This window comes from Gobio gobio (genome assembly GCF_949357685.1).
Source record: "Gobio gobio genome assembly, chromosome: 19".
NCBI classification, from domain to species: domain Eukaryota; kingdom Metazoa; phylum Chordata; class Actinopteri; order Cypriniformes; family Gobionidae; genus Gobio; species Gobio gobio.
Window position 1 is genome coordinate 48,479,074 of NC_137112.1, and position 23,372 is coordinate 48,502,445.

At 38.1% G+C, this 23,372-nt stretch overlaps 1 protein-coding gene across 1 annotated transcript in view; it reads right to left on the reverse strand.

The window, feature by feature from the left end:
• The window catches only part of crtc1b (CREB regulated transcription coactivator 1b), a 51,317-nt gene extending 28,758 nt beyond the window's left edge, over nt 1-22,559 (reverse strand). The window contains exons 1-6 of the mRNA XM_079844888.1: nt 22,404-22,559; nt 16,111-16,227; nt 8,765-8,913; nt 8,600-8,653; nt 5,490-5,593; nt 5,019-5,124 (exon numbers count right to left, since the gene is read on the reverse strand). Coding sequence (XP_079701014.1) covers nt 5,019-5,124; nt 5,490-5,593; nt 8,600-8,653; nt 8,765-8,913; nt 16,111-16,227; nt 22,404-22,529 — 656 coding nt within the window. The 5' untranslated portion in view covers nt 22,530-22,559. The remainder of the gene's footprint in view (nt 1-5,018; nt 5,125-5,489; nt 5,594-8,599; nt 8,654-8,764; nt 8,914-16,110; nt 16,228-22,403) is intronic.
• Between the last annotated feature and the right edge of the window lie 813 nt (nt 22,560-23,372).

The following is a 23,372-nucleotide window of genomic DNA, read 5'->3' on the forward strand; positions in this document are numbered from 1 at the left end:
GGCGTCCACAGGGCAGCTCTCACCGTCTTCAAACTGTCTCGCTCTCCCTCCCGCATATTAAAATCAATTGAGAATTGACACGATGGTAAAAGGTGGAAAGACTGAAGTTTCACGTGGAGCATTGGGAGATTTTTTCCTGAATTACCGCTGGTGTTGCTCTACAAGAGATTCAGTGAAGTGCACCTACACTCTAAAAAAGTTGGATTGAAAATGGACTAACCCATCAATTGGGTTGTTTTAAGCAAACATTTAACCCAACCGCTGGGTCAAAACAACCCAATTGCTGGGTTAGTCCATATTCAACCCAACTTGGGTTATTTTTAACCCAACATTTTTTTAAATGTAACCATTAAATGACTAGGTTGTAAATAGTTGTAAAATGAAGTATAGTACAGTCAGTGTGTACTTTATTATGATGCTCACTTGTTGATACTGTGTGCAATAGTGTAATTATTTTATTTATGCTTAAATATTTATTTTCACCACTGAACTCTTTTTTTTCTTGTTCTACCTCACCTGTTTTTACTATTTGTTAAATATAGTTTTTTTAGTTCAATAAATGTTTCTTTTTTAAATTTTAAATTGTTATCATCATGATCATTGTGTCATTTTTTATGATGTAAATTGAGGGAGCAAAAGCAGTATCGGCTTCAAATATCAGCTCAAGAAAATCGGCAGCCCGTATCGTCATCGGCTAAGGCTGATGAAAAAAAATCGGTATCGGAACTAAAAAATCCATATCGGTCGATGCCTAATTGTGACTTAGGCCTCTTAAAAACAGAATAAAATGTATCTTTATTAACAAAACTGAAATCAGTGTTAGCTAAATTAAACAAATGGCAGGTGAGTCAAACACTGATGAGGCATGCCCATCTCCTCACTTCTCCAGATTATCCCCTGTGGGTATGTAGAGCTAGGTGGTCTGGATCTGGATCTGGATCTGGCCTACTACTTAACATCCCACTTGTCAACACTGCTGGGGCATCTATACACTTCTGCTCACTTCTGGCTGTACCACCAAGTTTTTAATCACCTCTAGGGATGACTCCTTCATCGTTTTCTTTAAATGTAAAGATGGGCTTTCCATCCACAGACTTCTTTCAACTTTGGCACAATTCACCCCAGACCCACAAGTTTGAAAAACTAGCATGATGCAGCAGTTAAGAGCTAACATCATGTTAACTGTATAGACTCATTGTGTAGCCTGATAAAGCACTAAAACATGTGAAATGTTTTCAAACTTGTCTATAATTGTACACACACTACAATCAAAAAACCTTGATCATAGACATTTTACTTTGAAAGGAAAAAAACAGTTTTTTTTAGCTAAAATGTGCTAACCTTTGATGCCATGTGTCTCTTCTTTAGAGTAAAATGGATGACTTTTCAAAATGATGTGGTCACATGACCAATTTTTTCTATGGTTTTCCAAAAACAATGGGTGGAACTACCCCCCCCCCCTGGCTCAAATCACCCCACTCTCCCCTAAATGAAAACCAACGCGTAACTTGCGGCGTAGGTCTGACGCAGAAGTATAAATCAGCCTTTACACAGTTCGGAAGCGGCCTGCCATAAACAAGTGTAAATTATCAACAAATCATTTGTAGAGATTTGCCAGAAGAAGCAGCCGTGATTTGCTGATTTGTACAGAGGCATCTGATGACCACACTACATTGGACAGTCCAGATTGTGTGTTTTTAGCAAACCGTATCATAAGATGAGATCGAACCGTACCCAAGAGATGGTCTTGGTTCATTTTAAAGGAGTCTGGGATCGTGTGTGTGTTCACATATGGGCCAAAAATCCTTAAAGGCCACCTGAAATCAAAATGGAAGTTTTTTTAGCTTTTAGTATGTCTATGTTAGCCTTATGCTGCGTTCACAGCAAACGTGAATAGAGCGTCAAAATCGTGTCTAGTTTGACACTTGAATATTTTTAATCCATTCGCGCGTCCACAGTGAATTGGACGCGTGTATAAATCGAGTGTTTGAAGAGAAATTGACGCGCGTTCAAGGCGCTCCAGGAGAAATATGTCATAAAACACCACTCTGCCTCTTTTCATTTACATTAAAAATATATATGAAACATTAATAGCCACACAAATGTGGTCCAGGCAACGCCTACATTATCTTCACTGCATGTGTATTTAAATATCCTAAAAAAATAAAGTTACGGAACTTCTCTTTGCCCTCAGTCAAAACGATTTGCCAGACAACAAATGATGATTCATGAGCACCGCTGATCCACTGGAGCTCACAACTCCTACGATGCTTAGTTTGGCAAGTAATAGCACATAAAAATAATAAAAGTAATAGCACATAGCCATAGGCCTGTTTTTTACACAAATGATGTTGGTACCCAGCTAAAATACAGAAGTTGCAACCATAGCTTTTGTATGATAATTGCTTACTGATTTTGATGGCATTACACTGTATACTGTATTAGTATATTGTAGTAAGAGAGCATTGATGTGTAAACTATATTGTAATTGCCTATTTTTTTTAGTAACGCCTTTCGGGTTTTGCACTTTGCAGACGGTCCCTTTTTTACTTGTCTCTCATATTATAAGGCTCGTATTGAGGGAAATTATGTTGCAGCTCGTTGTCTACGTTAAAGAGGTGTCATTTGTGTTTTAACAACGTTTTTAGCTCACGAGTTATTAATCCGGGAAGTTCAAATCTGTGAATACATTGCCAACTACTGAACTCTGCACTAAGCACTGACTGCATTTATGTATACTTAAGCCCAAGTTCAAAATAAAACTCTAACCGCTTCATTGTTGACATACTGAGCTGCGGGACATTATTAGCAAATATCGCGAGGGAACGCAAATATGCAAATATGCAATGCTGTATTTCAAAGCGATATGGAGGAGATTATGATGAGAAATGGTGCGAGATTAGGAGGAAACTCTGGCTTTACCAAACAGAAAGGCTCTAGTCAAACTGACCTTAACGAAACGCTATTGGCTGTTTCAAAAAAGGGGAGGAGCTTGCCAACATCCCACCAACACATCACACACTTTTGCTAACTGGCAAGCAGCATTAGCAGCTCATCTTCATCTTCGTCTACTCACTTCCTCTTCGTCGCAAGATTGTTTTGTGCTTGAGCGCCACCAAGTGGTGTTTTATAGTAACTTCAGCAGCTCCAGGCACGTCAACTAAAGCACCGATCTCATTGGTCGGACAGTTTTTAAAGCTACACTGTGTGATATTTTCCCCCATCTAGTGGTGAAAAGGTATATGACCATCCAGTGAATATTAATTTCTCTTCCTCTCAATTCCGATTTCGTTTTAACTCCTACGGTGGCTGATTTAGTCCAAGATTGCTTTGGCTAATGTACTTTCAAGATGGAGGGGCAACATGGCGACCCGCATTCGAACCCTCACCCGTATGTATTTACAATGGCATATTATAAACTTACGAGAATACTTTATTACTTGAAAGAAGTAAATATACATTAATGAGCACATATATTTTGAAAGAACTAAGTGTTTTTAGCTAAGAATAAACTAAAAAAGTTACACAGTGTAGCTTTAACGCGCCGCGTCAAAACAAAAACACCAACCCAAAGCGTTTTTTTTTTTTATTACTGGCGTTTTGCATGTCGGTGCGCGCACTCACATTGGCGCCCTTTGTTTAGTCACGAGGCGTTAAACGTCTGCGATAAACGCGCGTAAAAACCGTCCCGGTGTGAACAGGCCTTTACAGTATGTCTGAAATCTGTCATATCACAGAGAATTATACTATCAGTTCAATTAAAATGCAATGTTGCAGTACCTAGTAAGTTACTCATTTACATTTATTTTTAAATGTTTAATTTACATTTTTTTTTACCCCACATCTCTTTCCTCGACTGACGTTAAATCAAAGATCATTATAAGAGTTACATTTTTGTCCCGCACACAGGTAGAAGAATATAAACTAGGGCTGGGGCAAATTAACGCGTTAACGCGGCTGATTAATTTTTTCAGCTTAACGCATTAAAAATATTAACGCAAATAACACCGCGTCCGTTTTTATATACATTTTTGCTTAGTGTTACATGATCATCATGCTCTTATTCATGTAAATGCTTCCAAGCACGACAAGACATGAGAAGAACGTGCTGTATGTCAATGTCCTGTGTGTGTGTGTGTGTGTGTGTGTCAGTGTCCTGTGTGTGTGTGTGTGTGTGTGTGTCCTGTCAGCTAATCGAGAGACAATCTCACACACACACACACACACACACACACACACACACACACACACACACACACACACACACACACACACACACACACACACACACACAGTCTCCTGCTCACATTGAGTTCTCTTTTGCTCTTGAACAAACAATAACAACAACACAGATTATTTTGAGTATTCTCATATTATGAGTCTTAAATTTGTTAAATAACGTCTTAAATGAACTTAAAGAGTTGTGAGGAAATGAGATCAGCGTCATGTTCATCAGCGGCTGATCTTAAAGTGACAGTAGCACTGATGATGTCTGTCATTAATGTTCATCACAGAACAACGGAAACAGAGAAAAGTGTAGCTTTAATGATGATTAATCTATATTTCACTTATTATTTATGCAGTTAAGAAAGCTGTTTGATAACTATTACATTTCTGTATAACAGGGAAGGCCATGGGTAAAATAACATTTATTATTTTGGGTTTATGTAAAGATTGTTTTAAGTTCACTTAAATTAAAAATTGTTTTTTAAAGCCTAATAACTGTTTAAATTGGGAGCTTTCAGTTATACTGTAATGTGACGTCATTAATGTTTCATAGACACTTTAGTATCAGTGATTCTGGCCTTCATTCAGAAAAACATGACAATACAACACATATTTAAAATATGCTGTCTTTAAATTGTTTATACATTAATTTGGAGAGTAACTGAAATTATTACAATATCAAAATATTAAAAACTTGCGATTAATCGCGATTAATTACTGATTTAAAAAAAAAAAAAAATTTATCGATGCCCAGCACTAATATAAATAAATAAAAACCCTGATAAACTCACTTGATCCCAGGAACATCACATGACTCTGTGTGCAGAGATGCTTTGGGCTCGTCTTTCTCCATCTCTAACTCGGTGTCCTCTGTATCTGGAGGAGTGAGCAACAGCACTGAAGAAAGAGGGAGATGGAGAGAAGGATGAACTCCAAACAGTCATTCACAAACACCAATCACAACAGGCTGGGCCATCTGACCAATCAGGGGCCAGTTGCATAAACTAAGCCATTATGTTAAGACAGTGTCTTAAGATCTAGTATGAGCCACTAGCAGTTAGGCAAGTGGCATTCAGTCTTACTTTTCGTATCAAATTAGGCCAGTCTATGTTTTTATGTAACTGATTTAAAAAAATTATGAACAGTCTTAAAGAAAAAAAAAATGTATGTCTAACTTGTAAGACTAGTCTTAACGGTTTATGCAACCGGCCCCAGAGCAGAGTACGCTCTCAGAAAGGAGGGGTTTAGGGAGATATCCTTACATGTTTTCACTCCTTTTGACTGCAATTCTTGAGATCCACCAACAAAAGTGTCCTGTGGAGCTGGATTCCCAGCGCTCTGGTGTAGAGCCGAGTCAGAGTTGGTCCTGCAGTAGAGGTGGAAACAGAAGAAACACTCTGATTTATGACATTTAAAGGGTTAGTTCGCCAAAAATGTAAATTCTGTCATTAATGACTGAGCCTCATGTGGTTGGACACCCGTCAGACCTCCGTTCATCTTCAGACACAAATGAAGATATTTTAGTGTAAATCTGATGCTCTGAAAGGCCTCTATTGGCTCAACTTTACACTCTCAAGACCCTTAAAAGACACTAAAGACTAAAGTTACAAAGTCCATCTCACTACAGCGGCTCTACAATAACTTTATGAAAAAAAAACCAAATAACGACTTATATAGTGATGACCGATTTCATAACACGGCATCATGAAGCTTCGAAGCGTTATGAATCAGTGAGTCGAACCATGATCCGCCAAACTGCTGAAATCACGTGACTTTGGCGATCCAAACCGCTGAATCGACTCACTGATTCATAACGCTTCGGACCGCTAAATTGACTCACTGATTCATAACGCTTCGAACCGCTGAATCGACTCACAAATTCATAACGCTTCGAACCGCTGAATCGACTCACAGATTCATAACAATTCGAACCGCTGAATCGACTCACTGATTCATAACACTCTGAACCGCTGAACCGACTCACTGATTCATAACACTCTGAACCGCTGAATCGACTCCCTGATTCATAATGCTCCGAACCGCTGAATCGACTCACTGATTCATAATGCTCTGAACCGCTGAATCGACTCACTGATTCATAACGCTCCGAACCGCTGAATCGACTAATTGATTCATAATTGCTCCAAACCGCTGAATCGACTCACTGATTCATAACGCTCCAAACCGCTGAATCGACTCACTGATTCATAGCGCTCCAAACCGCTGAATCGACTCACTGATTCATAACGTTTTGAACCGCTGAATCGACTCACTGATTCATAACGCTCCGAACAGCTGAATCAACTCACTGATTCATAACGCTCCGAACCGCTGAATCAGTGACTCACTGATTCATAATACTCCGAACCGCTGAATCGACTCACAGATTCATAACGTTTCCAACCGCTGAATCTACTCACTGATTCATAATGCTCTGAACCGCTGAATCGACTCACTGATTCATAACGCTCCGAACCGCTGAATCGACTAATTGATTCATAATTGCTCCAAACCGCTGAATCGACTCACTGATTCATAACGCTCCAAACCGCTGAATCGACTCACTGATTCATAGCGCTCCAAACCGCTGAATCGACTCACTGATTCATAACACTCTGAATCGACTCACTTATTCATAACACTCTGAATCGACTCACTGATTCATAACGCTTTGAACCGCTGAATCGACTCACTGATTCATAATGCTTTGAACCGCTGAATCGACTCACTGATTCCTAACGCTTCGAACCGCTGAATCGACTCACTGATTCATAACGCTCTGAACCGCTGAATCGACTCACTGATTCATAACGCTCTGAACCGCTGAATCGACTCACTGATTCATAACGCTCTGAACCGTTGAATCGACTCACTGATTCATAACGCTTCGAACCGCTGAATCAGTGACTCACTGATTTATAATCCTCTGAACCGCTGAATCGACTCACAGATTCATAACGTTTCCAACCGCTGAATCTACTCACTGATTTATAACGCTTCGAACCGCTGAATCGACTCACTGATTCAAAACACTCTGAATCGACTCACTGATTCATAACGCTTTGAACCGCTGAATCGACTCACTGATTCATAACGCTTTGAACCGCTGAATCGACTCACTGATTCGTAACGCTTCGAACCACTGAATCGACTCACTGATTCGTAACGCTTCGAACCGCTGAATCGACTCACTGATTCATAATGCTCTGAACCGCTGAATCGACTCACTGATTCATAACGCTCTGAACCGCTGAATCGACTCACTGATTCATAACACTCTGAACCGCTGAATCGACTCACTGATTCATAACGCTTCGAAGCTTCATGATGCCGTGTTTTGAAATCGGTCATCGCTATATAAGTCGTTATTTAGGGTTTTTTTGCGCACAAAAACTATTCTCGTCTTCATAAAGTTATTTTAGAGCCGCTGTAGTGAGATGGATTTTGTAACTTTAGTCTTTAGTGTCTTTTAAGGGTCTTGAGAGTGTAAAGTTGAGCCAATGGAGGCCTTTCAGAGCATCAGATTTACACTAAAATATCTTCATTTGTGTCTGAAGATGAACGGAGGTCTGACGGGTGTCCAACCACATGACAGAATTGTCATTTTTTGGTGACTAACCCTTTAAACATGTTTTATTTCATATGCTGCGTCCCAATTCGCATACTATCCGTACTAAATAGTATTCGAAAAAAGAATTAGTATGTCCCAAATCTTAGTATGTTGAAAAGAGTATTCCAAAGATTCCCGGATGGTCGACTATTTCCGGTCAGAATCCGAAGTGCAGATCGATGCGCACTATAACGATATTGCCCACAATCCATTGCGAAATGGACAAGGATTCGATTAGAACTACGAACACGAATAAAAAGTGTTAAAAACTACAAACATGACGGTTATGTGAGTCCGACGGTTAAGTAGAGATAAAGGGGTTTGAGTGAGCAATTATCAGTATTTAACCTGACAAAAATATATTTATTCAATATTATCCACATTATATTTCACCTCCAGCAGCATTGGGAACTTTTGTAATGATACTTTTGGCCATTAACTTTTAAATCATCGTTATATTTAAACCGCAAACACATGAGGGGAGTGTCTGCATTAAAGACCCACGCAGATCAACTTCTCTCTGATACGGTAGGAGATTAAACTGAATGTGGAGGATTTGAACAGTGACGATGATTGACAGGGCAGTTTAAACGGTTATGGGATGCACGTAACTAAGCAACAGAGTCCATTAAAGATGAAGAAGTAGTATATCCCAAAGCTTGCATACTCTTCTGCTACACACTCAAAAGTACATACTTTTAGGTCGTAGAATAAGTAGGCGAACTGGGACGCAGCAATAGTTTATGAGGAGAAGTGCTTTACCTCCTCCAGCTTGTGTCAGGAGGTGGGGACAGATATACAGAGCTGTAGGGGCAGCTGTCAATGTAATTGGGCTAAGGACAATGTCTCACACACACACACACACACACACATACACACACACACACACACACACACACACACACACACACATCAGTCGGGCAAAACTAGCTGTGTTTAAGAAAGGATATCTGACGTCCGTGCTTGTCCACAGAGAGAGGTCTGCGATGCGGAGAAGCGATGCGATTCCTATCCCGATACACACGGTCCACCAGGCCATGATGCCGAGATGTCCGACTGGTGTCTAGAACCGTCGTCTGTAAAACAATCGGATTTGTTTAATTGCTCTTGTAAAGTAAATGTTTACGGCAGGGCAAATTAAAGCACTAAACAGGCTCCACACAGAAGATGGACTAGCAGTATGAAAGCGTCCTGTACATTTTGTCTCATAAATGAAGAGCAATGATAAAATGATACTTGAAATGACACCCGTGCAAATGCGTGTTTCCATCGGCTTTGTTACGTTTAATTAATTATTTAAGATATACACTCCTTATGCTGCGTTCACACCAAACGCGAATTGAGCGTCTGGCGCGAGTGATTTCAATGTTAAGTCAATGGAAAGGCGCGTTGACGCGCGTCTGGAGGTCCCGCGGCGCGGAAGGCGCGTTTCGCGCGGCGCGAAGGACGCGAATCCGCCTCAATCGCGCAAGACGCTCAATTCGCGTCCAGTTCGCACGAATGGCGAATTGAGCGTCTTGCGCGATACGCTCGCTACACGCGAATGGTGCTTTTGTGCATTCACGCGTTTGAAGCAAATTCGCGTCTGACGCCCAAGTTGAAAAATTTGAACTTTGGCGTCAATTCGCGCCGCGTCAACCAATCAGGAGCCTGCTTGCTGCTGTCACGTGGTAAAGTGACGTGTATGAGAAACCCTGCATAAATTAAAAATAGTACTATTGTGTCAAAAAATTTAGTTTTAATACTTTTTCAGGTGGATGTAGTTGTTTAAAGCTCAAATCTGTGGTTTATTTATAAAGAGAGCGCCTATTTAAAAAAAATAATCTTGTGTTTTTGGAGTTGTGAGATCCAGGCGATCACCGGGCAATCACTGCTCATAACCCCGGCGAAGGCAGCCTTTCCTCGGCCAGTCCTTCTGGCGTCTGCCGCTGGCTCTGATGTCCTGTAGTGGTTCGTTTTGTGTAGATCTAACGGCCGAGCTTTGCTCTCATGAATCTATAATTTGTTGTCTGCCAAATCGTTTTGACTGAGGGCACAGAGGAGTTTAATAACTTTATATTTTAAGGATATTTAAACATACATGCAGTGAAGATAATGTAGGAGTTGCCTGGACCACATTTGTGTGGCTATTAATGCTTAATATATATTTTTAATGAAAATGAAAAGAGGCAGAGTGTTTTATGACATATTTCTCCTGGAGTGCCTTGAACGCGCGTCAATTTCGCTTCAAACGCTCGATTTCTACGCGCGTCCAATTCTCTGCGGACGCGCGAATGCATTCAAAATGTTCGCACGTGAAATTACACGCGGTAGACGCGATTTTGACGCTCAATTCGCGTTTGGTGTGAACGCAGCATTAGGACAACCAAATACTTTCTGTGTGGGTGTTCTGGGCTATCCTTACACGTCCTCATCACATACATTTACTTGAGTACTGTACTGAAGTACACTTTTTGAGTATCTGTACTTTACTGAAGTATTATTTTTTAGGGAAACTTTTACTTTTACTTCACTACATTTGAAAGACAAATATCGTACTTTTTACTCCACTACATTTCTATCAAGATCCTCAAAGTCGAAAGTCGTTTCTGTAGCAGCTTTGCAAGTCAGTGGATTAATTTGTTTGTTTTTTGTTTTGCAGACAACCTATAAGTAATCACTTTTGTAGGGTCATAATTTCCCAAAATGTTTTGAACACTGATCAGTTTATAGCAAAATGGAGGAAGTTGCTCGGCACAGTGTGTGCACCCATGGCCATATTAGAAAGTAAGTTTCAGTTTTCTGAAAAGATTAAAGATTAGTTCACCCAAAAATGAAAATTCTGTCATTAATGACTGACCCTCATGTGGTTGGACACCCGTCAGACCTCCGTTCATCTTCAGACACAAATGAAGATATTTTAGTGTAAATCTGATGCTCTGAAAGGCCTCCATTGGCTCAACTTTACACTCTCAAGACCCTTAAAAGACACTAAAGACGTCGATACAAAGTCCATCTCACTACAGTGCTTCTAAAATAACTTTATGAAGCGACGAGAAAAGTTTCTGTGCGCAAAAAAACCCCTAAATAACGACTAATATAGTGAAGACGATTTCAAAACACGGCATCATGAAGCTTCAGAGCGTTATGAATCAGTGAGTCGATTCAGCGGTTCAGAGCGTTATGAATCAGTGAGGCGATTCAGCGGTTCAGAGCGTTATGAATCAGTGAGTCGATTCAGCGGTTCAGAGCGTTATGAATCAGTGAGTCGATTCAGCGGTTCAGAGCGTTATGAATCAGTGAGTCGATTCAGCAGTTCAGAGCGTTATGAATCAGTGAGTCGATTCAGCGGTTTGGACCATTATGAATCAGTGAGTCGATTCAGCGGTTTGGATCGCCAAATTTCAGCATTTTGGCGGTTTGACACGCGATCCGAATCATGATTCGACTCACTGATTCATAACGCTTCGAAGCTTCATGATGCTTTGTTTTGAAATCATCATCACTATATAAGTCGTTATTTAGGGTTTTTTTGCACACAAAAACTATTGTCGCCGATTCATAAAGTTATTGTAGAACCACTGTAGTGAGATGGACTTTGTAACGACGTCTTTAGTGTCTTTTAAGGGTCTTGAGAGTGTAAAGTTGAGCCAATGGAGGCCTTTCTGAAGCCTTTCTCAGCATCAGATTTACACTAAAATATCTTCATTTGTGTCTGAAGATGAACGGAGGTCTGACGGGTGTCCAACCACATGAGGGTCAGTCATTAATGACAGAATTTTCATTTTTGGGTGAACTAACCCTTTAAACAGACCAATACACACAAAATGTCAATTTTCATTTTGGAAAGTATTCACGTAAACAAAGTTGATTATGTCATAAGTGAACGTAAACAGTTGGGGGAATATCGGATGTGTATCAGTGTATAGGATTTGTGCATTCTGCCTTAAAGTGACAGCAGCTTTGTAACTTTTATACAAGTATTTAAATTAGTTCAAGATAGTTGTATGCTAGCATGTCGGATGGAGCATCACTGACTGGCTTAAACCACCGTGATGGCTATAGCGTGCATTCATACAACAATGCAACGATAATAAAATAATGCATTGACAAAAAAAAGGAAATTTACTTTTGATACTTAAGTACTTTTATAAACAAGTGCTTCTGTACTTTTACAGGGTTCCCGCTCTTTTTCAGAAACCATTTTCCAGTACTTTTCCAGGACATTTTAAATTTTACTATGGCGGGAATAAAAGACAAGGATCATGCCAAATATTGCTTTCTAAGTCTTTAAAAGCCGTACAGTTTATTGCCATTACTTAACAATCCAGCATTTTTCAATATGAGCTCTTAATCATACATTATGACTATGGAAGCTTCTTTACACCACAGAATAGAAAGAAAAGGTAATTGAGACTTTTTATCTCGATATTCTGACCTGCAATTGCGAGTTTACATATTTGTGATATAAACGCGAAAATTGTCGCAATTCTTTTTTCCTCAGAATTGGACTTTATAACTTGCAATTGCAGTTTAGATCTCAAAATTCTGAAAAAAAAGTCAAAATTGCAAGATATAAACTCGCAACTGCGCAAAAAAGTCAACTGTGAAGAAAAGACTTGCAAGTTTATATCACGCAATTCTGACTATATCTTGCAATTCTGACTTTATAACACAAAAATGTGACTTTATATCAAAATGATGTGATTAGGGAGCAGCTTACGAGTTAACATTCACTGAGCAGTTATAGCATTAGCTAACGGCTGATAAACATTATTATTCAAAATAATACTCACATGTATCAAACTCAGCATTCCTGAACATGTGCTTTCTGCAACTAGCGCTAATTGTTTGGGCCAGCGATAAACTCTTTAAACTCGGCTAAAGAAATAACTTTTTTTAAAGAATTTTCCCAGACAACAACCAGATTTTCCAGGACATTTTACATTTTCTCTCATTTTCCATGTGTTTTCCAGGACTGGAGAACTTGTCACCAATTTTCCAGGTTTTCCAGGACGAGTGGGAACCCTGTTTTACTTAAGTAAAAATAATTTTTTACAACTTTCACTTGTAACGGAGTAATATTTGACCAGTGGTACTTTTTACTTGAGTAATGGAGTTGTGTACTTTGTCCACCTCTGCAGTAATGTCCTCAAAGAGTATTTGGACATTTAAAGGGTTAGTTCACCCAAAAATGAAAATTCTGTCATTAATGACTGACCCTCATGTGGTTGGACACCCGTCAGACCTCCGTTCATCTTCAGACACAAATGAAGATATTTTAGTGTAAATCTGATGCTCTGAAAGGCCTCCATTGGCTCAACTTTACACTCTCAAGACCCTTAAAAGACACTAAAGACATCGATACAAAGTCCATCTCACTACAGTGGCTCTACAATAACTTTATGAAGCGACGAGAATAGTATTTGTGCGCAAAAAAACCCTAAATAACGACTTATAGTGATGACGATTTCAAAACACGGCATCATGAAGCTTCGAAGCGTTATGAATCAGTGAGTCGATTCAGTGGTTTGAATCGCCAAATTTCAGCATTTTGGCGGTTTGACACGCGATCCAAATCATGAATCGACTCACTGATTCATAACGTTTCGAAGCTTCATGATGCCGTGTTTTGAAATCGTCATCACTATATAAGTCGTTATTTAGGGTTTTTTTGCGCACAAAAACTATTGTCGCCGATTCATAAAGTTATTGTAGAGCCACTGTAGTGAGATGAACTTCGTATCGATGTCTTTAGTGTCTTTTAAGGGTCTTGAGAGTGTAAAGTTGAGCCAATGGAGGCCTTTAAGAGCATCAGATTTACACTAAAATATCTTCATTTGTGTCTGAAGATGAACGGAGGTCTGACGGGTGTCCAACCACATGAGGGTCAGTCATTAATGACAGAATTTACATTTTTGGGTGAACTAACCCTTTAATCGAAATTCTGTAAAGTCAACTCCAGCACATCCCAAAGACGCATATGCCAATTCATTGACAATTATGTAAATGACAGATGATATACACTTATTACAGGGACAATTATTGAGTATGACACACTGGTGGTGTGAACCAGCAACCTTCTGCATATCAGTCCAGCGGTGTAACCCACTGGATTCATGAGTGGAAATGATCCTTCATGCTCCCTCCCAACCATTCTTTCACAGTTTGATCCTGATGAATCTTGTCATCCCATAATGTGTCTTCCTACATGGTTGTTTAAGAAATGAAAAGCTACACGCTCCATCAGTTAGAAGAGCTTTTAACGTGCTAGAAACATAATAATCACTGCAATAATGATCCAATCACATACTCGGCAATTTAAATCCAAACAGTGAGGTTTATTTAGCTGGGCAGTGTATAATCTGGGTTAGTAGTAGGGCTGTGCGATATTGAAGAAAAAATGCGATATCCTTGTTAAATAATGCGATATGCAATACGATATTGCTTTAAGTGTGTAAAATCTATTTCTTTCTCCAACTGATATCTTTCACTTAAAGATTAAGAGACAGTGTTTACATGAATACTCATCAAGACGGCCATTTTGACACAAATGTGTGTGTATTTGACAGTTCGAGTGCGTAACAAGACACGGAAAAAGAACAGCTTGTGCGCACGTTTCGGTGTGTGTGTCAGCGCGAGACTGCAAGGAGTTGTTTTTCGTAAGTTATTGCGTTTAATAACTCTTTTTAACGTCAAGCAAGTCTCATAAGTAACAGTCGTGTGCTCAGTCTATTCTCTGATATATACATCGACCTAAAACATACACTTTTCACAATGTTGAAGTAGCCTATTAAAATCATTCAGAAATTGTGGGCCCTTACGATTTGCATATTGCGATATGTACATTTGCGATATTTCGATATATTGCACAGTAGTTCATTAGTAGGGGTGTAACAATACCAGAGGTGGACAAAGTACACAACTCCATTACTCGAGTGAAAGTAAAAGTGCTACTGGTCAAATATTACTCTGTTACAAGTGAAAGTTGTTAAAAACTATTTTTACTTAAGTAAAAGTACAGAAGTACTTGCTTTTAAAAGTACTTAAGTATCAAAAGTAAATTTCCTTTTTTTGTCAATGCGTTATTTTATTATTGTTGCATTGTCGTATAAATGCACGGTGGTTTAAGCCCTTCAGTGATGCTCCATCCGACATGCTAGCATACGACCACCTTAAACTAATTTAAATACTTAAAAGTTACAAAGCTCCTTACAAAGCTGCTGTCACTTTAAGGCAGAATGCACAAATCCTACACACTGATACACATCCGATATTCCCCCAACTGTTTACGTTCACTTAAGACATAATCAACTTTGTTTACGTGAATACTTTCCAAAATGAAAATTTACATTTTGTGTGTATTCGTCTGTTTAAGTGCGAAAAAAACACAAAAGAAAGCTCTATTCAATACTCGTGCTCTGGCATCTCAGAGCCACAAAAAAACAGACTGAACTGAGCTCCTTCATCAGGCTTTTTCAGATTCATCCATATGTCTGCGCTTCTCTTTCTCCCAGACATTTACATTTTGCAAAAAAAAAAAAACACTTTTAAAGAAGAAAAAAAATCATCCACTGACTTTTAAAGCTGCTACAGAAACAACTTTTGACTTCGAGGATCTTGATAGAAATGTAGTGGAGTAAAAAGTACGATATTTGTCTTTCAAATGTAGTGAAGTAAAAGTTTCCCTAAAAAATAATACTTCAGTAAAGTACAGATACTCAAAAAGTGTACTTCAGTACAGTACTCAAGTAAATGTACTTAGTTACTGTCCACCTCTGACACAAAACTGACGGTTCGGTACGGATTATGCAAATCTTTCGGTTCAAATGCAAAGATGTCAGCCAATCACAGCAGTGGGCGTTTTCACTGAAGTCTCACAGCAGACACGCCCCCTGAAACAGAGGGCTAATATATGATTAGAAAAATGCCTTTTATTTCTAAATTATGAAATTTATTGATGTAAAAATCATACTAACAATATAAGTACACCTCAGGAAACAAAAAATAATACAAAAAATCCATGCCATGGGACCTTTGTGTCTATAATCAAGCTATAATTACTAGAGTTAAAGTGTCTCAAAGCGTCGAAGCTTGACCAGATCACAAGCATTTTTTTTTTTTAAGTTACACAGTTGAAAAGGTAACGCATAAGAGGAATGACCCATCTAATACACTGAGTTTTATCCAGTTAGGATGTTTATGAAATTGATTAGATCATCTGAAGGGAAATTCAATCATAAAGTGACAGCATAGTGTGTGTTTACAAACTTATGAAGTTTCTAAGGTCTCACCTGAAAAGGGAGGTCAGTGTTGCTATTTCCAATCTGATTGACATTGGGCAGTGACCCTCCATAGCACTGAGCTCGGTTCTGGCCCAGTTGCAAATACTGGGTCTTCTGTAACTGCAGCTGTGCAAAATAACAGTGCGTGAAAAGCAGCAGTGAAGGACGAAATGAACGCATGAATGAAACGTAAACAAGATACCGTGGAGTAAAAACACGTCATAAAGTGAAGAATGAGAAAAGCAGACCAGTGAGAGTTAATAAAAAGTAGCAGAATATGGGTATTAACTTACGTGATGCACATATGTCATAAGTCCAACACCAAGGGACATACTAATAGGCTGTATTTAAAGGGATAGTTCACCCAAAATTAAAATTAGCCCATGATTTACTCAAGTCATCCTAGGTGTGTGTGACATTCTTCTTTCAGACGAATAAAATCGGAGTTATTCAAAAAAGTCCTGACTCTTCCAAGCTTTATAATGGCAGTGAATAAGTGCATAAAAGTGCATCTGTCCATCATAAAAGTGCATCTATCCATCATAAAAGTGCATCCGTCCATCATAAAAGTGCATCTGTCCATCATAAAAGTGCATCTATCCATCATAAAAGTGCATCTGTCCATCATAAAAGTGCATCTATCCATCATAAAAGTGCATCTATCCATCATAAAAGTGCATCTGTCCATCATAAAAGTGCATCTGTCCATCATAAAAGTGCATCTATCCATCATAAAAGTGCATCTGTCCATCATAAAAGTGCATCTGTCCATCATAAAAGTGCATCTGTCCATCATAAAAGTGCATCTGTCCATCATAAAAGTGCATCTATCCATCATAAAAGTGCATCTGTCCATCATAAAAGTGCATCTGTCCATCATAAAAGTGCATCCGTCCATCATAAAAGTGCATCTGTCCATCATAAAAGTGCATCTGTCCATCATAAAAGTGCATCTGTCCATCATAAAAGTGCATCTATCCATCATAAAAGTGCATCTGTCCATCATAAAAGTGCATCTATCCATCATAAAAGTGCATCCGTCCATCATAAAAGTGCATCTGTCCATCATAAAAGTGCATCTATCCATCATAAGTGCATCTATCCATCATAAAAGTGCATCTGTCCGTCATAAAAGTGCATCTATCCATCATAAAAGTGCATCCGTCCATCATAAAAGTGCATCTGTCCATCATAAAAGTGCATCTATCCATCATAAAAGTGCATCTATCCATCATAAAAGTGCATCTATCCATCATAAAAGTGCATCTATCCATCATAAAAGTGCATCTGTCCATCATAAAAGTGCATCTGTCCGTCATAAAAGTGCATCTATCCATCATAAGTGCATCTGTCCATCATAAAAGTGCATCCGTCCATCATAAAAGTGCATCTATCCATCATAAAAGTGCATCCGTCCATCATAAAAGTGCATGGATGGATGCAGTTTTATGATAGATGCCTTTTTATGATGGATGGATGCATTTACATTTACATTTACATTTACATTTATGCATTTATCCAAAGCGACTTACATTGCATTCAAGGTACACATTTTACAATGCACTTTTGCACTTTTATGATGCACTTTTATGATGGATAGATGCACTTTTATGATGGATAGATGCACTTTTATGATGGATAGATGCACTTTTATGATGGATGGATGCACTTTTATGATGGATGGATGAACTTTTATGATGGATAGATGCACTTTTATGATGGATAGATGCACTTTTATGATGGATTTATCCACTTTTATGATGGACAGATGCACTTTTATGATGGATAGATGCACTTTTATGATGGACAGATGCACTTTTAAGATGGAGAGATGCACTTTTAAGATGGAGAGATGCACTTTTATGATGGACAGATGCACTTTTAAGATGGAGAGATGCACTTTTAAGATGGAGAGATGCACTTTTATGATGGACAGATGCACTTTTAAGATGGAGAGATGCACTTTTAAGATGGACAGATGCACTTTTATGATGGATAGATGCACTTTTATGATGGATAGATGCACTTTTATGATGGATAGATGCACTTTTATGATGGATGGATGCACTTTTATGATGGATGGATGAACTTTTATGATGGATAGATGCACTTTTATGATGGATAGATGCACTTTTATGATGGATTTATCCACTTTTATGATGGACAGATGCACTTTTATGATGGATAGATGCACTTTTATGATGGATAGATGCACTTTTATGATGGATAGATGCACTTTTATGATGGACAGATGCACTTTTATGATGGACGGATGCACTTTTATGATGGACAGATGCACTTTTATGATGGACAGATGCACTTTTATGATGGATAGATGCACTTTTATGATGGATAGATGCACTTTTATGATGGACGGATGCACTTTTATGATGGACAGATGCACTTTTATGATGGACGGATGCACTTTTATGATGGACAGATGCACTTTTATGATGGACAGATGCACTTTTATGATGGATTTATCCACTTTTATGATGGACAGATGCACTTTTATGATGGATAGATGCACTTTTATGATGGATAGATGCACTTTTATGATGGATTTATCCACTTTTATGATGGACAGATGCACTTTTATGATGGATAGATGCACTTTTATGATGGATTTATCCACTTTTATGATGGACAGATGCACTTTTATGATGGATAGATGCACTTTTATGATGGATAGATGCACTTTTATGATGGATAGATGCACTTTTATGATGGACAGATGCACTTTTATGATGGACGGATGCACTTTTATGATGGACAGATGCACTTTTATGATGGATGGATGCACTTTTATGATGGATAGATGCACTTTTATGATGGACAGATGCACTTTTATGATGGATGGATGCACTTTTATGATGGATAAATGCACTTTTATGATGGACGGATGCACTTTTATGATGGACAGATGCACTTTTATGATGGACAGATGCACTTTTATGATGGACAGATGCACTTTTATGATGGACAGATGCACTTTTATGATGGACAGATGCACTTTTATGATGGATTTATCCACTTTTATGATGGACAGATGCACTTTTATGATGGATAGATGCACTTTTATGATGGATAGATGCACTTTTATGATGGATTTATCCACTTTTATGATGGACAGATGCACTTTTATGATGGATAGATGCACTTTTATGATGGATAGATGCACTTTTATGATGGATAGATGCACTTTTATGATGGACAGATGCACTTTTATGATGGACGGATGCACTTTTATGATGGACAGATGCACTTTTATGATGGATGGATGCACTTTTATGATGGATAGATGCACTTTTATGATGGACAGATGCACTTTTATGATGGATGGATGCACTTTTATGATGGATAAATGCACTTTTATGATGGACGGATGCACTTTTATGATGGACAGATGCACTTTTATGATGGACGGATGCACTTTTATGATGGACAGATGCACTTTTATGATGGACAGATGCACTTTTATGATGGATAGATGCACTTTTATGATGGATAGATGCACTTTTATGATGGATAGATGCACTTTTATGATGGACAGATGCACTTTTATGATGGACGGATGCACTTTTATGATGGACAGATGCACTTTTATGATGGACGGATGCACTTTTATGATGGACAGATGCACTTTTATGATGGACAGATGCACTTTTATGATGGATAGATGCACTTTTATGATGGATAGATGCACTTTTATGATGGACAGATGCACTTTTATGATGGATGGATGCACTTTTATGATGGACAGATGCACTTTTATGATGGATGGATGCACTTTTATGATGGATAGATGCACTTTTATGATGGACAGATGCACTTTTATGATGGATGGATGCACTTTTATGATGGATAAATGCACTTTTATGATGGATAGATGCACTTTTATGATGGATAGATGCACTTTTATGATGGATAGATGCACTTTTATGATGGATAGATGCACTTTTATGATGGACAGATGCAATTTTATTATGGATAGATGCACTTTTATGATGGCACTTATGATGGATAGATGCACTTTTATGATGGATCTGATTTATGCACTTTTATGATGGATAGATGCACTTTTATGATGGATGGATGGATGCACTTTTATGATGGACAGATGCACTTTTATGATGGACAGATGCACTTTTATGATGGACGGATGCACTTTTAAGATGGAGAGATGCACTTTTATGATGGATAGATGCACTTTTATGATGGATAGATGCACTTTTATGATGGATGGATGCACTTTTATGATGGATGGATGAACTTTTATGATGGATAGATGCACTTTTATGATGGATAGATGCACTTTTATGATGGATTTATCCACTTTTATGATGGACAGATGCACTTTTATGATGGACAGATGCACTTTTATGATGGATAGATGCACTTTTATGATGGATGGATGCACTTTTATGATGGACAGATGCACTTTTATGATGGATGGATGCACTTTTATGATGGATGGATGCACTTTTATGATGGACAGATGCACTTTTATGATGGATAGATGCACTTTTATGATGGATAGATGCACTTTTATGATGGATGGATGCACTTTTATGATGGACAGATGCACTTTTATGATGGATGGATGCACTTTTATGATGGATAGATGCACTTTTATGATGGACAGATGCACTTTTATGATGGATGGATGCACTTTTATGATGGACAGATGCACTTTTATGATGGATGGATGCACTTTTATGATGGATAAATGCACTTTTATGATGGGTAGATGCAATTTTATTATGGATAGATGCACTTTTATGATGGCACTTATGATGGATAGATGCACTTTTATGATGATAGATGCACTTTTATGATGGATAGATGCACTTTTATGATGGATCTGATTTATGCACTTTTATGATGGATAGATGCACTTTTATGATGGGCAGATGCAATTTTATTATGGATAGATGCACTTTTATGATGGGTAGATGCAATATTATTATGGATCTGATTTATGCACTTTTATGATGGACAGATGCACTTTTATGATGGATCTGATTTATGCACTTTTATGATGGATAGATGCACTTTTATGATGGATCTGATTTATGCACTTTTATGATGGATAGATGCACTTTTCTGCACTAATTCAATGCCATTATAAAGCTTGGAAGAGTCTCAGATATAGATTATATATCTCAGATTTTATTTGTCTGAAAGAAGAATGTCATACACACCTCGGATGAGTTGAGGGAGAGTAAATCATGGGCTAATTTTCATTTTTGGGTGAACTCTCCCTTTAAATTAAGGCCGGAGCTAATTGCCATACATTTTCACCTCCAGTGAATATTTTCAAAAGTCAAACTTGAAGTCATGACTTAAAAAAAGTTGTAGAATGAGTAATAAAAAAGTAGAACATTTCACAGGAAAAAAACAACAAAACATACAGTTTATGAAACATATGTTGACCAATAGCAGGGCACGTTGTCTGTTTATTGACACTGATTTAAGAAGAATAGCTTTTTATGTAATAAACGTAAAACGGCACGTTCAACAACTTAAACAGGTAAGGGAATCGGTAATTTAAATAGAATAACAATAATCATAACGGAACAATAATAAAAATGGAAAAAAGTGCCATACAAAAAAAAACATTATTTTGGTCAAATTATAATAAACAAATTGTTTAAAAAAAAATGAAACATACTGTATGTCTATAATCTCTATAGTTTTTATTCATTACAGTTAAACTAAACAAAAATGAGTGTTTATTTAGTTAGTAATGAAATGATTTTTTTTACGGTTTTAGTTGTATTTAACAATAATAACCCTGATTATTTCTTCGTTATCATTGCCTTTGTGCATCCCAGTGTGGTTTTACAGCATTTAACAAAAACATGATAAAATTGAAATCCTAGTTGGATTTAATCAAGAATACAAAAACTGCCACAGAATGCACATGTGATTAGACTGAACTCAAAACCTCTAGTAACTGCTTAACTTACATGCGTTGAGACAACGTGCCCATGTGACAGCTATAGCACTGCACAAGATGATATTTAATTATTTAATAAGTAGCCTACACTGTGGCCTGATACACACAACGAGAAACACAAGCAATCCCAATCCATTAAAGGCCAAAACAGGTCCAGTGCAGATGTGCATGACATCTGTCTCCAGCTGCATCCTCAGCATCTCTGAGCTCATGCACCCGATCGGCCTCGCGTTACGCTCAAACACTGCATTAGAAGTGTTTATAAATCATATACAGGCTATATCATATCTACATAGCAGCTGTGCTAAGCGACACACGTTTCCGTTTCAGACACACGTACCCGTGCAGCTCGCGTGATGCTCAGGTCTTTCATGACCTCCTCAAACGCCGCGGTCTCCTCGGCCTGCTTCTGGTTGTGCAGGGCGATTTTCTCGCTAAATTTTCGCGGATTGTTTGAGGTCGCCATCTTCCGTTCTTCTCCAAAACACAAAGCGTTGCGTGAGACGCGTTGCGCGCTGCCGCGGCGGCGTCATCATCATCACGGGAAGAGTTGTGGGCATTGGAGTCCAGCGCCGGTCCACCGACTGATAAAACACACACACACACACACACCGACACACCGCGAGCTTCACTGGCTGAGTCCGGTGTTTTTCACATTAGAAATATAATGTGCATTTATATTGAGATGTCTTAAAATATAAATTTGTTTTACATATGAGCCTTTCTGTTTAGCACATAATCAGTCAACATGAAAAAATACTATAGTATATTACAGTAAAAATACTATAGTGTTTTTGAACCATACTATAGTAAAGATACTAGAGTAAATTGTAGGATATTATAGTATTTACTACACTTAAATATAGTACGGTTCAAAAACACTATAGTATTTACTAGAGTACACTCTAAAAAATGCCTGGTTAAAAATAACCCAAGTTGGGTTGAAAATGGACTAACCCAGCAATTGGGTTGTTTTAAGCAAACATTTAACCCAACCGCTGGGTCAAAACAACCGAATTGCTGGGTTAGTCCATATTCAACCCAACTTGGGTTATTTTTAACCAGGCATTTTTTAGAGTGTAATTTTACTATAATATACTATGGTATTTTTTCATGTGGGTGATGCTAGGAAAAACATAATTTTTGTAACATTACTGAAAAACTGAGAACATATGTGTATTTTTATTTAGACAGCAGATGGATAGAAAAACACATTTCACACGGAAGATAATGTGTAAAAGGACAAATGCAAAAGTGCCACCAATATAAATACATTCAGTTTATGTACTATATATATATAAATACAAAT